Source organism: Heterocephalus glaber, unplaced genomic scaffold, assembly GCF_053883595.1.
Source record: "Heterocephalus glaber isolate CG9 unplaced genomic scaffold, H.glaber_assembly_v1.0 deba00001452, whole genome shotgun sequence".
Taxonomy (NCBI): Eukaryota; Metazoa; Chordata; class Mammalia; order Rodentia; family Bathyergidae; genus Heterocephalus; species Heterocephalus glaber.
In genome coordinates, this window is record NW_028258302.1 from 21,117,604 (window position 1) to 21,134,703 (window position 17,100).

At 42.1% G+C, this 17,100-nt stretch overlaps 1 protein-coding gene and 1 pseudogene across 4 annotated transcripts in view; both read left to right on the forward strand.

Moving 5' to 3' along the window:
* The window catches only part of LOC101711672 (phospholipase A2, membrane associated), a 35,888-nt gene extending 23,998 nt beyond the window's left edge, over positions 1-11,890 (forward strand). For 2 of the 4 annotated variants that reach the window (XM_087215675.1, XM_087215676.1), the window contains exons 3-6: positions 5,002-5,203; positions 8,967-9,111; positions 9,371-9,480; positions 11,531-11,890. In XM_087215675.1, the coding sequence (XP_087071801.1) occupies positions 9,008-9,111; positions 9,371-9,480; positions 11,531-11,673 (357 nt within the window). In that variant the 5' untranslated portion in view covers positions 5,002-5,203; positions 8,967-9,007 and the 3' untranslated portion in view covers positions 11,674-11,890. The other 2 variants (XM_087215678.1, XM_087215677.1) reach the window with 2 other exon arrangements.
* Positions 3,338-5,004, forward strand: LOC147827273 (mitochondrial import inner membrane translocase subunit Tim9 pseudogene; annotated as a pseudogene).
* Positions 11,891-17,100: the final 5,210 nt, after the last annotated feature.

The window sequence follows — 17,100 nt, forward strand, 5'->3', positions numbered from 1 at the left end:
CACTGGAACCCTGAGCAGAGGTTGGACAACTGCTTCTCAGGAACTCAGGAAACTCATGCATCAGAAAAGGTGACTCATAAATAAACCAAAAGAATATGGCTGCACAGAAAGAAGGTGAGCCGGTCCGAGCACCAGGAAGGAAGCTCCCCCACCACCATCCTGTGCTCCTAGGGCAGAGAAGGTGAACCGGTCCCAGCACCCAGAAGGAAGCTCTCCCGCCGCCATCCCAGGCTCCTAGGGCAGAGAAGCTGAGCTGTGTGGGTGCCAGAAGCAACCCCCTCCCCGTGGAAATGAGAAGACACGTAAACAAGCCTCAAAAACAGACTTCCAGATCACCTACAGCAACCTCAAAGGGAAACAATATGGAACAATCTGATACTCAACCACCTGGAGTCTCTGAACTGGCAACAAAAGAAGATCTGGGAAAAATGAAATCAGAAATAATTGCTCAGATAACAGCAAAGATTGTGCTCATAGTGCAAGACATGATTAATAAATCTAGAGAGGACACAGATTAAAAAAATAGAGGATCTGAGGAACATGATGGAATCCCAACATAGGAAACAAATGAAATCCATAAAACAGATGCAAACAGATTACCAGGAGATTAAAAACGCCACCAAAAGTCTGCGCAGCAGAATGAACCAATGTGAGGATAGAATTTCACATATAGAAGATAAGATTGCAATTAGTGACCAGGAAAAGAAAAATTGCTTTAAAATTGTAAAGGAACACGAGAAATCAATCCAGCAGCTGCTAGACGATACAAAGAAGAATAACATAAGACTGATTGGAGTCAATGAAGAAAGAGGAGAGAGTGCAGATGACATAAAAAAAACTCTTCACAGAAGTGATGGTAGAAAACTTCCCAAGCAAGGGAAAAGAACTTGACATAGAGACAAGTGAGGCATATAAGACTCCAGCTAGTCTTGATAAAAAAAAAAAAAATCTACACATAGGCATATAATAGGATTCCAGAAATCCAACAGAAGAACAAAATTCTACAAGCAGTGAGAGAAAAGAAACAAATCACATACAAAGGAAAGCCCATCAGAATCAGAGCAGACTTCTCAATGCAAACCCTCAAGGCAAGAAGAGTTTGGAGTGATGTATTTCAAGCCCTAAAGGAAAACAGCCTCCAATCCAGATTGATGTACCCTGCAAAACTATCTTTCAAAATTAATGGAGAAATAAGATACTTTCGGGATAAAGAGCACCTCAGGAACTTCATGCATACCAAACCAACACTCCAAAAAATTTTAGACAATACCCTAGGAAAAGGCAATGAGGATCACAACCCCTGGAAACCCAGCAGAATGAATCCACTGGGCATGACAAATTAAATGCAAAGGGGGAGACTCCAACAAAAAGAAAAAGTCATGACAAGGCTTTTAAAACTTTTAACTTCATCTCCCTAATGAGTGCATAATTCAATCTTGTTATTGTACTGATTAGTGTTTTTCTGATTCTAGAGTTGCACACCTTTCCTTGTGCTATACTGGCTATTTATCATCTTCTTATGTCTACTTTTTAATTGGGTTGTCTATTAATGAGCTGTAAGAGTTCTTTATATATTCTGATCATAGGTTATATGCATTGTAAATATGGTCTGTTTAAGGACTACTTTTCATTTTAATGATGTCATTTAAAGTTCTAAATTTTGATGGAACCTCATTTATCAATTTTTTTCTAGTATACATCATGTTTTTTGTATCCTACGTAGTTCTTGCCTACCCTGAATTCATAAACATTTTCCCTTATAATTTCTTCTTAAAGTTTTATACTTTTAGACTTTCATATTTAGGTTCATAGATCCCTTCAAGTTATTTTTATGTATGGAAATAAAGAGTTGTGGTTAATTTTTTATATACAGATATCAGGTGTTCTAGTGCCATTTGCTGAAAACATTATCTCTTCCTCAGCTCTTGAATTGAGTTTATGTTCTATAAAATGCTAACATTAAATAATCTTTCAAAACTCAGTGGACCATATATGTGTGGTTCTATTTCTAGATTCTCTGTTTTATTCAAATGATCTATATGCCTTTCCTTACACCAACACTGCCTTGATTACTGTAGCTTTAGAAGAAGTCTTAAAATTATGTACTAAATGTCTTCCAACACTGTTTTTTTTAACTTTTCTAGGTCCTTTGAACTCCTACATAACTTTAAAATTTCAATATCCAGTTCTTCATTTATAGCAAGTATACACAGACCTGAATTTTTATATATACTTTGTGTTTTCTAATCCTGCTAAATTCAAATACAAGTTCTCAGGGCTCCTAGAGATTTCTTAGTATTTTCTCTGTAGATGATCATTTCATCTACATATAAAGATTTTGCTTCTACCTTCCCAATCCTATCCTAATTGTGTCATTTTATTTCCAGACTCTTTTGATTGGGCCTAGGTTTCAAAGTTTAATGGACAGATAAAGAGTAAGCATATCTGCCCTTGTTCCCCACTTTAGGGAGAAAGCTTTGTATCTTCTCCATTCATATAAGGCATTCTCGCTGGAAGTATGGAGTATATGTCTTTGATCTGTTGAGAAGGTTCTGTTCTACTTCTAGTCTCCTGATAGCTTTTACCATGAACAGCTGTAGAATTTAGTCCAATACTTTTTCTCCAACTAGTGACAGGATCCTATGGCTTTCTCCTTTCCCCCGTTAAAATGATGACTTTTGGGGGTGGATCTTCCAATGCTGAACCAACACTGCCATCCCTATAACAAAACCACTTTCTACATGCTGCCAGATCTGACTTCTAATAGTTTGTTTTGTTATACAAATTTCTATTTATGTTCATACTTCTTTCTTCTATTATCTTTATCCAGTTTTAGGATTAGCACAATGTTGATTTCCTAAAATGAGGGGAGAAGTGTTCCTTCTTTTTTCTGCTTTAATTGTTTGATATAATTTAACAGTTAAAATGTATATGAGCCTGCTGTTGGCATATAGGTAGGTTTTCAAGCTAGGAATATACTTTAATAGGTGCTATTCAAATTTTATATTTCCTCCAGAGTTAGTTTCATTAATTTGTCTTCCAAGGTACTTCTTAGAAGTTGTCAAATTTATCTCAAAAAAGATTTTTGTAATATGCTTTCCATATCCTTTTAAATTCTGTAAAATCTGTGGTAATGTTTCCTAGATCTTGATATTGTAATTTTAAAAATGTATAATTGATTTTGTGTAATAGGAAGAAAAGGTCTAAAGGAGCAGGGGAAGTGGGAGAGGTAGGGGAAAGGAAAAAAGGGGAAAAAATATGAGAAAAGGAAAAAAATGGAAACAAAATCTTTGCAAATAGGGAAGGGTGGAGGGGGGGAAGGGAGGGCAGGGGAAGGGGAAAAAAATAAGAACCAAGATACTCATGTAATGGTACAAGGTCCCAATGATGTATGTGAATGTATTTTATACCTAAAATGTACCAATAAACTTAATGGGGAAAAAGAAATATGGCTGCACAGATATCAGAATCTGATCAGACGAAACAGTTTAGGGAATTCCTGGGAACCTACAATAAACTTACAGAAACCTGCTTTTTGAACTGTGTTAAAGACTTCACAACAAGAGAAGTAAAACCTGAAGAGATCACCTGTTCAGAACATTGCTTACAGAAATATTTAAAAATGACACAAAGAATATCTATGAGATTTCAAGAATACCATATTCAGCAGAACGAGGCCCTGGCAGCCAAAGCGGGACTTCTTGGCCAGCCTCGATAGAGAAGTCCCAATGGCTGAGAGCTCTGAGTGGAGGCTGCCATGGCTGTTGCACTGGGAAAGAGGACTCATCAGGTGGAATCCCTGGAAGTGGTGGGCACCATGTTGAACCATCTGTCATGACTATTTGGCAAATGGAAACCACTGGAAAAACAAAACTGCTACTCACCAGGAATAATCAAACTAGAGGATCTTATTGTTCAGTGAAAATAATAAGGTGCAACATTTGTTGAGGCCTTAAGATTCAGTAGCTTGGTAACTTAATTAGAAAAATAAGCCACTGTTTCTTCAACTGTGACTGTTAATTTTAAAGCAAAATATGTGTTCAATCATGTGAGAGAAAAACATTACTGAAAGTGAAATAAATGGGAATATCACTGAAACAAAAATCTGTTGAGGGTCAGGGATTTAGCTCAGTAGCACTGCGCCTGCCTCACAAGCACAAGGTCCTGTGTTCGATTCCCGGTACAAAAAAACCCATCTGCTCCAAGTGTGGTTAGCAAAAGTGACCAGTGTGAGGACAGAGCATCAGAACTAGAAGATAGGGCTGAAGCAGGTGACCATATACTGAGCAATACCTTAAAAACAAGAGAACTGGGGAAATGGAATCAATAGCTGCTAGATGACACAAAGAAGACAAACTTAAGAATAATTGGAATTAGATAAAAAACAGAAGGTTCCACAAATGATATAAAAATCTGTTTACAGAAATCATAGCAGAAAAAATTCCAAATATGGGGAAAGAATTCAACATACAATATCAATAGCATTCCTGTACGCCAACAGTGAGCCCATGAGAAAGAAATCAGGAAAACAGTACCATTTACGCTAGCTTCAAAAAAAATCCCCAATTCTTAGGAATTAACCTAACCAAGGAAGTGAAAGACCTCTACAATGAAAAATATAGTATGAAAGAAAGACTGAAGAGAACAAAAGAAAATGGAAAGACATCCCCTGTTCCTTGCAGGTAGAACCAATATTGTCAGAATGGAAAGACTACCAAAATTGATATATTTCATGCACTCCCAATAAAAATGCTAATCACATTTTTCACAGAACTAGAAAAACATTACTCAAACTTATATAAAACCAGAAGAGTCCCAGAATAGCAAAAGCAATCCTGAGCAACAAGAGGAAAGCAGGTGGGATCACAAACTCTGACTTCAAGTTATATTACAAAGCTACAGTGATTTAAAAAACAAAAAAACCAAGTGCTGGGATTACAGGTGGTGATTCAGGGTTGATTAACCTTAAATTTATGTAACCTATCTCGTCTCCCTTTCAAGATTCAGGACACCAAGATAAGAGATTTATAGGGACATTGAACTATCAACAAGTGCCGCCAAGTCTCTAGTCATAGCCCTAAACTCCCAGTCACCTTGGATTCCAGCAGAGCTTCCACAAAACTGAGACTGCCTCAAGCAGAAACAGAAGCCAGAATAAGCAATAAGAACCTCTCCAGAACCATCTTGCAAATCCAGAATTGAGGTAATGATCAACCATACCCTATCCCACCCAACTCCTTATAAGCTGGTCTCACTCTTATTCTTTTTATCAGTGTTGTTGTGTTCCACCAAGCTGAAGTCCCTTCCTATTTTCTCTTACTTTCTAACTCTGCCTAATAAATCAGCCTATGCCTCTCACTGATGCAACCTGAAATGCTTTTCTATGTACAAAGCCTATCTACAGTGAGTTGAGGTCACCAACTCCTCTTTGAGGGAGCTACTCTGACACTGTCCAGTGAGAATAAAGTCCATCAACTGAGTGGCTTAAGCAATAGAAGTTTATTGTCTCAAGGTCCTTTCTGAAAGCTGGGCTGGAAACTTTGTTCCATGCCTTTCTCCCACTTTCAAGTGGTTTCTGCCACTATTGGTGACCTTGTCTCGTGGAAGCATCTTCCTGATCGCGGCCTTCACCTTTATGTGGTGTTCTCCCTCAAGAATGTCTGAATTCACATCCTCTCCATTTTTTTTTTTTTTTGAGAAAGGATCTCACTCCATAGTTCAAACTGGACTGGAACTCCCTGTCCAGCCCAGGCTGACCTCAAAATTGTGATCCTCCTGCCTCAGTCTCCAGTGTACTGGAATTACAGGCATGTACCACCGTGTCTGGCTATATTTCCCCTTTTTAAAAAGACTAGTCATTCAGGATTAGGGACCATCCTAATAGCCTCATCTTAACTCAATTACATCTGCAACTGCCCTATTTTCAAAGAAGGCCACATGACAAGTTACCGGGACTTAAACACATTTCAACCACTAATGTAAGCCTACCGCTTCAAGTAAATTCTATTTCTAAAAGTTGTGAGAAACAGATTTGCTTGTCTAGATCCCCCCAGAAAATGGACTCCAGAGGCAGAAAGAACAGCAAACACAGTCAGTCTTCCAAGCCTGGGTGTCTGACCTGACAGGCACACACAAGTTGAGAAGCTGTGTGCTTTTATTCCTGACTCACAAGAATCCCTCTCCCCATCTTCCATGGCCTGGGATCTGGGGTTCACAGTCTATCCTGCCTGACCCCTATTACTTCTTTCTCCCCTCTCCCTTTGTGCCCCTTCTTCCCTCTGTGCATTTTTTGTAGTTATTTATGATTTTTTTGGCTTCTTGGGATTGAAATTCATGGAAACTTATTTGTCTAGCAATTATGTCTTACCTCAGAACCTGGTTGCTGGTGTGAGCCATTTCATAGCCTGTGTGTCTGTGTCTGGCACTTGAAACGATTAATTCTGTGAATTAGGGCTTGTTAAAGTGCTTAATGAAATATGGACCAATTAAAATATTTTTATTTCTTACAAAAGGAAAGCTGCCTGAATAGCTCTTAGGATAAACTGGATGGTGCTGAAATAATTACAAATCTGAACTGTTAGTCGGTTAATATAACAAATGTTTTTTATTCCTCACTCATGCTAGGTCCACTGAGGGCAGAAGGGCTTTCAGGGACAGCTGTGCTCCATGCCACAGTGCAGCACACAGACTGCTTCCAAGTCCACCACGAGGGCTGGGAAAAGCTGGGAGCTGCTCCTGGTTTTCCCTGGTCTCAGCCCAGAAGTAACCCTCCACATACGCTCACACTGGAAGCAGGCTCAGGACTGCACACTTGTGAGGGGTTAGAAAATGCTGCAAAAATAAAATGTTCACAAACTCAAAGGCTCAGCTACAGGAACATTTTAGGACTGGTGTTTGGGTGTTTCCATCATTCTCACCACAGGTTGGCGAGCAAGGAAAAGGTATTTACTTTAGGAATTAAAGCTGGAGTAAAGACTGAAGAATAAAGAAGCAATAGCTTAGGGGAGAATTACCTGGCCTGTCTCTGAACACAGGAGGATTGGAGCTAAGGTGGAAGCAGCAGCTTGGTGGGAGTGTCATTGACAGCCCCTGGATTTCCCGGAATTAGAAACTCACTGGAGATGACAGAGAAATAGAATGAAGGGGAAGAAAAGATTGATTCACTGGCTCCAGTTAGAGAAAAAAAGGAATCTTCCCATTCAACACTTTTCCTGATGGACTGCAGGGACCCCAGGGGCAGGAGTAGGGTATAGTCTGCATCACTGCCCAAAAGATTTACATGGGAACTTTATAGAAGCTTAGTATTCATTTCCTGTGAATGAATGTTTGATGGATGGAATGAATGGATGTCACTAAATGCTCCTCTCAATTCTCAAATGCCATGCTAAGCAGAAGGAGCAATGCTTACCCAGTAACCGTTCCATTTACTGTGCCGGTCAGCCCACAGCCCGTCAGAGCACACAGTCCCTGTCCACCATGAAATTGGCTGCAGGGAAGTAACTGACTGGTAAGCATACCCAGAGCTGGCTATGGAAATTTACCCAGTCAGGAGCTAAGCCATGGGAAAGACTTCAGAATGACCTGAAATTTATTTTGGCACAGCTCATAGAACGAAAGACTTTCCAATATTCATTTCTGTCCTGCCACCTGATGAGAGGGGAGAACAGGAGATTGCCCAGGGACATGGACATGCTAATTTTTGAGTCCAACAACTGGCCACACCTCAGTTAGCTACCCCTCAACCATATGCTTCAGCAACCCCAAACTTCCGGGGATCAGTAGCTATTTAAAGGCAGCTGGAATTCAGGAAAATAAAACAGTCACTTGGCAGGATCAACCACAGAGTCCTCTGAAAGGTAAAAACCCAGATATTAATGCCCAGTGAAGAGCATTAGGATTTCTGCTCATTTTCTGGCTTTCCAGGTTGTTTTGTGCATTTCTGTAGGTGCATGTATGTGTGACCCACATGTGCACTGTATGACTGCACAATTTGATATGTACAAGAAAGTGTGAATATACCAGTGTGCTAGTGGGTTTGTGAGGGTTGTGCTTGTGAGCTTTATGAATACAAGGATGTGTGAAGTAGTGGAGAGTTCAAGAGCATGTGCACAGAGGCATGCATGTGGGAGAATGGGGAACTATATCCATGTGTGTGCATGTGTGTTTCTGTGTGTGTGTGTGTGTGTGTGTGTGTGTGTACACTTGCATATGGCATGGGGTTGGAAAAGCTTGCAAAGAGAAGGTGCTGCTTTATTTCAGGAGAAAAATATTAGGGACCAGACTCCATTGATGAAATTTCCAGGACTTAAATACAGTGCAGTGACAGGTTAAGATATGTCTAAAGGGGAATAGAAGGACATGTCCTCTGACCTCAGGAAGCTCCTAGTTTTGTGGGATGAACTCACTTCCACCCTCCGAGGGATTCTTGGGCTGATGGGGAGCCAGGGAGGCTATATCATGTGGCATCTCCAGGGGTCTGAGGCCTGCATATGTGTGATACCATTCCACAGAACTGGAAAGGGTCAGGAGGTGGTAGGCACATCTGTAGGTTGTTGCAGGTCACTCTATATGTCTTAGTGTGTGACAGAGGTGCTCTGGCTAGATGTGGCCTGGATGAAAGTCACTTCTATGTGCTCCAGGGTGGAGTTGGGTGCAGGATAGGCACCAGGACAGAAGCTGGGACCAACTAGGAGAGGGGTGCAGGCCAATGAATGTAAACCTGTCCTTCATAGAGTTCTCAGCATGAAGCCCCTCCTGCTGCTGCTGCTGGCCATGGTCTCTGGTAAGAGCTGACCCTGACTCTGGGAACAGGGGGAGCAGCACAGTGGGGTAAACACCCAACCTCTAGTTTTCCTTCCCATTGAAGCAGTCTTCCCTCAGTGGGAAGAGCAGAGATGACCCTTGTAGGGAAGGAGAGAGGCAAAGAGAAGGGCTCCACACCTCATCTACAGGTACTTTCCTTCCAGGCTTGCCACAGGTCCATGGACATTTTACACAGTTTGCAGATATGATCACACTCAAGACAAAAAAGAATGCACTTACAAGTTATGGCGCCTACGGCTGTCACTGTGGTGTGGGTGGCAAAGGAACCCCCAAGGATGCAACAGATCGGTGAGGTTATCCCAGCCTTCCTTGCCCTCTCCTCATTTCTGGCCCTGCCAGGGTTAGGAGTTGTAAGGACAGAGCTGATGCCCAGTGGCTCAAAGTTCCCAGGAGGTCCCTGATGGAAAAGCAACCACCAAGTTGAGGACTCTGCTCTTGACTATTCCAGGTCACAGAGTTTCTGTCCAATCACGGCAAGGGGAATGATGAGACACCAGGACCCCTAAAGCTGTGAGAAGGCAGCCCCAACAGGATGTCTTCCTACCAGGTGCTGTGTCAAGCATGATTGCTGCTATATCCGGCTAGTAAAACGTGGATGTGGCACAAAACTTCTGAAATACCAATATACCAAAAGAGGGAGCTCAATCACCTGCAAAGGTAGGAAATAACCCTGTGACACCATCATGTTTCCTTCCTGCATATACTGAGTGCCCACTGTGCCAGACACCACACTGGGCACCAGAGATAGAGCCACAAAGAAACACTATCTCCGTCTCAAGAAGCTCAAGGTTGAGTGGGAGGCGAGGAAACTGAGAGGACCAGGTGGGGGAGGCTACAAAAGGAAGGAAGCAAAAGACAGACCCTTAATACACCTTAGGCTCAAGGAAGAGCCTCAGAGTGGTGACATCTGTGCTGAGTCCCAGAGGCTGTGCAGAGAGGCAGGGAACAGAAGGCTTGGGGCATTCCCAGAGGAGAACCTGAGGGGACCACAGACCACACTGTGCCACTAGGGGAAGTGTGAGGGATGGTGAGACAAGGAAGGGGCTGGATCAAGCCAGACCCTCCAGGCCAGGGTGTCTGTAGGTTTTGTCTTAAAGCAGTAGGGAGCTATTTAGCAAAGGAATGCAGGAATGGGTAATGCATTTCAGAGCACTCCCTCTGTCTCAGGATAGAGAGGGACTTAGATTGGTGAGCAGGCTGTCACCAAAATGCAGACAAGAGAGAGCAACCATGTGGAAGAGAGCACCGGTGGGCAGGAGGGAGTGGGTGAACTGCAGTCCAGATGCACTGGAGGAGAATCCGCTGAGCTTGGCAATGGCCCAGGGAGGGGGTAATGATGAGCTCTTGGGTGGGTCTGCTACTGTGCAGTGGTACAACTGAGGTAAAGATGGCAGGAGGAGGTGCGTGATCGGGGAGGAGCCACTCTGATTGGAGCAGAGGGAGGTTGGGGGCTCCAGATGCCCCGGAAGCTGGACAGCAGGCAGCTGGATGTGGGAACTTGCAGCTCAGGGAGGGTCTGGCCTGCAGCACATTCAGAAGTCAACAATAGGGAGCAATAGTGGGGTGCTCACTCATTTTTGATTAAAGGCCTGGGAAGGAGGCCAGAAACTTGGACAGAGATCGGGGAAGAGGACAAAAGGAGAGGTCAAGGGGCCACTGCGGATTAACATGGGCCAGTTAACCAGAGGAGACCGACATGAAGAGGATGCACAGGGCTCCTTCACTTGAGGAACGGGAAGGTCTCTGAGGGCTTCAGAGACAGGTGTTCCCATGGGGTGTGAGGCACAGCCAGATTAGAGCAGGTCAGGCAGTGAGCAGGAAGTTGAGACCCCTACTTTAGACAACTGTGTGGAGAAAGCCTGACTGAAGAGGAGGAGGGAGACTGGCAGTAGCTGGGAGCTAAGTCTTACTGTCCCCAGACAGTGGATCCATAGGTGCAACTTTGAAGATCACAAATTACTTCTACCATTGTGCCCTCTCCTCAGGGCGTGTAACTCCACAGGCTTTAAGTCCCAGGCCACCTGGTGCCCAGCTGACAGTGCTTTGGCTAATGGGAACACCTGACTCTCACGTAATGAGAATTCTAGAAGAGGGCAGCACCATGCCTGGGGCAGCTTCTCTGCCATGTCACCAGCACTACTGCTCAGCTAGGCCAAGGTGGCTGAATCTACCTTGTGCTCTCAAGATGCCTGTAGCTCCACACATCATGGCCTCAGCTATACAACATGCTTTCCCACTATGCCACTGTCTTTTTGGAGGGAAGAAATCCATGTTTCCCTGAAGCCCCCATCAGACTTTCCCTCATAGCTCATTGGTGAGAAGTAGATCACATCCTACCTACAGGCCAATCACTGCTGAGGAGAAAGGGAGCCCATGCCTGGCTTTTACCAATCACCATCCATCCCTGGGATCCCTGGGGCTGGACTTGGCCACCTGGACAGGTCAGTTAGCAGAAGGAAGGGAGGACAGCGGCTGGAAGATCTATAGCAATCCTGGTGCTTGGTGCTCTGTGTCCTAGGTGACCAGAGAGCCAGCCCTGAGAGAGCAGAATCCTGCCTCCCAGTGGTCAGGATGATCTGGAGCAGGCAATTGTGTCACAGAAGGAGCATCTAGGCCCTGAGCTGTGGTTTCTACTCCTACCCCGAAGCCACAGAATAATAAAACACTGCATCTGGTTTTTTATTTTATAATAATATTCTAATTTCAGCAAACCAGAGCTCCTGTCAGAAGCAGCTGTGTGAATGTGATAAAGCTGCTGCCTCCTGTTTTGCTGCAAACCTGAGGAGCTATTCGAGAAAATACCAGTTGTATCCCAATCAGTTGTGCCGTGGGAAGAACCCACGTTGCTGAGAGGCCACCCAATGGTGAAACTTCTTCTCTAACGCCTCTCCTTCCTTCAAGCAAATTCCCTGGTGATAAAACAAACAATTCTCTTCCATCTGGGGGTTGGGCAGGAGCCCTTCATTCTGACCCAGGAGGTGAAGCCCAATGTGGGGTGGGGGTTGGGGGGGGGACACAAGCTCTTCTGAATAAAGCAGTTCATCCGCAAATATCACATATTGGTCTAATTGAGTGTGCATGTGCATGTGCATGTCGAAAGGCTCACACACAATCACTCTTTGTGTACACAATGAACAAGTTCAAATTCCAGGCTCTGGATTCAGGCTGTCTGGGTCCGGTCCCCCCTGCCCCACAGCCCTAAGCCTTGGTTTTTTCATCCAAATAGAGATAACAATAAGGCCTCCTTGTTTAAGAATGAAGAAGGATGCAAATATAAAGCACTAGGTCTGGCCTGTCTTCTGCTGCCTTTCCTATTAGGAGTGAGACTTAGGCATCCTTCTCCTCTTCCAGGGCCATAGCAGGGCTACTGGCCTATCAGGGATGGAAGAGTTGTCCAAATCAAAATGGAGTCGTATTTGCCAAATTAACTAAAGAAAGCAGAGGGATGTGAAGGAGGGGCTCTAGTGCAAGAGTGTCTGATACAAAGTGCACTCACAGAAGACTCCACCAGAACCAAGACTCTGCACAAAGGACTGCACCAGACACACTAAAATCCTTTGTCAAAGCGAGGCACTGTGACCAAACTCTTAAAATTACCTGATGGAGATTAAAGGATTTTTTGTTTTTGAGAGATTGATAAGAAACAAAATGGAATCCAAAGTTGTAAAGCATGAAAAGAAGGTTCTGACTGAGGATATAGCTCAGCAGTGCTGGACCTGCCTGGGAAGTGCAAGGTCCTGAGTTCAATTCCTCATACCGAGAAGAAGAAAAAAAAGAAAAGAAAGTTCTGCTCCAAGAACTAGACCTAGTGATGCTGTGGTCCATTTCCATGCATTTTCTTTTTTTTTTTAATCAGCAAGATAGAAATATTCTTAAACTGCAATTATAAGGTTAACAAGTAAAGTCCTTTTAACTCTCTGTACATTGTTTTCTGTCTGCCTATTTTGAATCTGCTAATTTTTTCATTTATATTAAGATAAAGACAAATTGAAATCAGAAAATCTCACTTAAAAGTGTTTCTTATGGCATTTCAACCTCTAGAGGAAAATCATTTTCCAAACAGTGATTTTGCAATTTACAACTCCATGGCAACCTAGACACCTAACAGTTATCCTTCTTGGAGATGAAAATTTGGTTTAAGTGGCTTTAATTACTTAGGGTGCTAAAACCATTCTGCCTTTTAAAACCACTTTTCCATCTTAGTCAAAATCTTGAGCAATGAAAAGAGATTTCTGCCTGGCATAAAAATTATTGCATTTGCTACACAGGCCAGGAAAAACAAGGAAAAAATACAAACAAACTTTTAAAAATTATTTCTAAAAATGTTTCCTTCCTGAGTTGATCAGTCAAGCAAACCAGCCAGGCCAACAACAACACAAAAAAACTTAATTATTAAAATCAAAGTTGTTCAGTGATTTTTTTTAACTCTAGCCATTCCTTCCTAAAATGTAAATACCTAAGAGTTAACCCCTATACTCATTCAAGACTGAGGAAAAGGAAGAAAGAAGGAGCAAAATATCTCCAGTGCACCATTTTGTTCAAATAAAATGGTTGTTCCTTTTTATTACACATACTCTCTCATTTTAACCCAATCACAGGATATCAAATGATACAATCACCCTAGATTATTGCTTATATATGAAAATGTGTTAATGCTAATAATACATGTTTTACTTGGAAAATCCCAATCCTGACATCAGGTATACCAACCTAACTAAAAGTAATACTCAGAATAATAATTTGGGGAGGGGAGACGGCAGAACATTGCAATATGTGATTACTATAAGGGAAACAGAAATGTTACCCTCGAAGATTAAGGGAGTTGTAATTGCCATCATCTGCATGGGATGTATTGTCAGTCTAGCAGAGGAGAAAGGTAGGGCAACATAATACAGGCCAGCAGTTGAACATTATCTGCTGACCCAAGGGCACTTCCTAGGCATGGGTCAATTGCAGTTCTGCAGGCCCCTGTGTCAGACTGGTACTAGGTCTATGCTCTGCTGCAGTTATTGAAATTCTACTAATTTTAGACAAAGGGCCTGATGCATTCATTTTACACTTTCATGCTACCTAAGTGGTATAGCTGGAGTGAGGAGAGAGCCATATTACTACTCAACGATGATTCTTAACTTTAGAGAGAGGTGCTAAAATGCTCTTGAAATAAAGCCTTAGTTAAATGCTTGCCAAGCACTTTTTTCTGCCTTGATTTACCAGAAGGAAAAGGGAGAGAGTAACTTATTTTCCTCTGCCCCATCTTTCTGCAGTAAAGACTATACCTTTGAACTGAAGTTCTTCCAAGAACATTTTCAACCTAATTCTTTGTGTGCAACATTCCTGAGAGCATCTCATTTACAGCCTCACATTGAATAACAATTTGGAAGGATGTGACATTCTGGTTTGTTTTGTTTTGTACTTAGAGTCATTTGTTTATTTCTTCTTATATCCAGTATTGCTAACAAGAGATCTGTTATTAACCTGACATTTAACTTTGAATGATTACCAGCTTTCTCTCTGGAATCATTTCCTTCTAGAAGCACAGAATGGCCCTTTTTGTTTAAAATCACTTTTTCCACTTTCACTAGAGCATGCCTAATTGGGTGTTTGTTTTTTTTAAATTGTCTTCTTTGTACTCGGAGGTCTTTCATCTTTGTGTAATTATAGGAATTTTAAGATCTTATTTCTTTTAATATTTTGTCCCCTTCATTTCCCCTCTCTTTCTTAGAATTCTATATGTGGATGTTGGAGCATCTATTTGCCATATCTCTGGAAATTTCTTTTCTTTTTTCTTTATATTCTATTTTCTCTTTCCCCTGGAGGATTTCATAATCTAAGCTTCTCTATATATCATTCTTCAACTAGATGTATCTCATTTCAATTATTACATTCTTCATAACTAACTACTACACTTGGGGATTTTGATGAATCATTTCTTATTCTTGTCTTAGTAACATCTTCTCCTATGTGACATCTGTGTCAGACGTTCTGAGTTGTCAAGTAAAGTTCCTGTTTCCTAGTGGGTGTGGTCTATGTGCCCGAGGTGAATTTGGGATGTAAAGAGATGATGAGCATTAGGGTTTATGATTCCCATTCACTCTAGGTGCTCTGACCAGGGTTTCTGCATTAAACCCATGGAGGTAGCAGCACTGGCAGGAAGCAGCTTTCTAGGGTGGTACCCAGCCATTCCTGAGATGTAGGGAGGAGACAGCAAAGGATGAGAAGAGGAATGAAGGCCTGAGGGGAACTGAGTAATTTGTCTTTGTTTTCTTTTTTGGTACCAGGGATGAACTCAGGACCTTACGCTTGCGAGGCAGGCGGCAGAATCACTGAGCTAAATCCCTGGTCCTGCATTTGTTTTCAACATCTTCTTGTCCAAGGAGTGTTCTTGGACAACCCTCATAGTGTTTCTAGAACTTGAACATCTCAGCTCTTGCTTCTGGGATGAAGGGCCAAAGTGACAACACAACTTAAAAGACTATCTTGTTGGGGCCAGGGATTTAGCTCAATGTTGCCGCCGCCTGCCTCACAAGTGCAAGGTCCCGAGTTCATCCCCGGTACCAAAAGAAGACTATCTTGTTAAGTAAAATAAGCCAGACCGAGAAAGTTAAATATTTCTTGATTTCCTTTGTATGAGAAGTCTTTAAAAAATAAGGAGAAATGACAGAAAAGGAAAAAGATAGATGAGGGAGAGGATTGGTGGAGACTGAGTAAGGAAAAGGGGACTAATTGGGATAATAATCATCAAAAATATATTACATGCATTACCAATATACCCAAATGAATCTCATTATTCTGTATTGCTAATGTGCACTAATAAAATAAAAAAGCTTTCTCCTAACTTATGCATACTTTGTCCAAACTGCCTCTCCTCCGCTCCGGAGCAAAGTGTACTCCTCTTGCCCACAAATACAGCCTGCAGCCAACATTGCTTCCTACTTCCTACAAGGCTCTGCATAAGTTCTTTTGTTATTTCCTCAAATCTGAGCTTCTCTCTCAGATCTGTCATTTTGTCAGATTGGTTTTGGCAAAGGAAGGCGGCAACCTATGTCCATTTGCAATCTTGGCAGAAAAACAGTGAAATGCAATAGCTTGAGTATAATTTGAAAGCACACAGAGTTATGAAAACAGTAAGTATTTTTCAAAGAACCATAAATCTGAATAAACATCTAAAAGATGAATTATAATGGAGTAAAGGGGGAAATAAATAAATAAAATAAATAAATAAATAAAATCTTTGTCTTCCACGATCCAATAAAAATAATGTGCTATGAAGAGAAACCATGGCCAACATAGATTAAGAATTGGTCAATCATAAATGGATTTGGATTCGACTCAGCAACTCCACTTGTAGAAAATTACCTTATAAATGCACACACACATACACACACATAATCATACATGAGCAGTGTTTCAGGGAGACACTGAGAATTCACACTCAGAGCTGTCTCCCTCTAAAATCTGGTCCTTATACTGTTAGTGTTGAGGGAGGATGACTACTAGGTCAAGCCCCAAGATATGCAGGCCCTTGTTAATGAGGAAACCAGAGGATTGCTGTCTCCCCAGCAGTCACAGAAAAAACACACATAGGCATCACAGTCCAGGGATCACAGACTTCAAAACACAGCCCTGCTTCAACATAGCACCAGTTTCTGGCTGCTAACTCCAACGAAGTTCCTCAACCTGTAAGAGAGGTGCCACTCTGGTCCTCATACCAGCGGTCCCTCTCAAGTTTTATTCCAATAAAACCTGTCCTCTTCTGTGAAGCTCATTTTCCTTTGCTTTTTTCCTAACAAGTGTCTGCTTGAAGTGTGACTGCTTGGAGGTCTCCAGACAGACCACCGACCACCCTGAGTAGGAGCAAAATCAACTTTTTTTGCCAGTGACTTCAAAGGATTCAAATCGCCTCGAAAGCGTCAAACAGAAGTTTACTCTCATTTTTATATCTTTATATTTCTATGGGAGGGGGAGACAGCAACCGTAATCACTGGGGAAACATCTATCAATCTAAACATAACTACATAAGCAAAGGGGCAATGAAGGGAGAGCAGGAGGTTTGGCATGGTTTTCTGAGATCGCCTTTCTCTAGTGAGTTTGCATTACAATAGTGACTATAGTTACAATATATCTTTCTCCGCATGCATAGTTATGCAATTAACCCATAGTTGCCCATTTTTACACCAGGGAGACAGTTTTCACCTTATACTGACAAACCAGCCAGCTGAGCCTTGGGATCCTAGTTTATTCTATCTAGCCAGAATGAAATATTTATTGTTCAGTTAT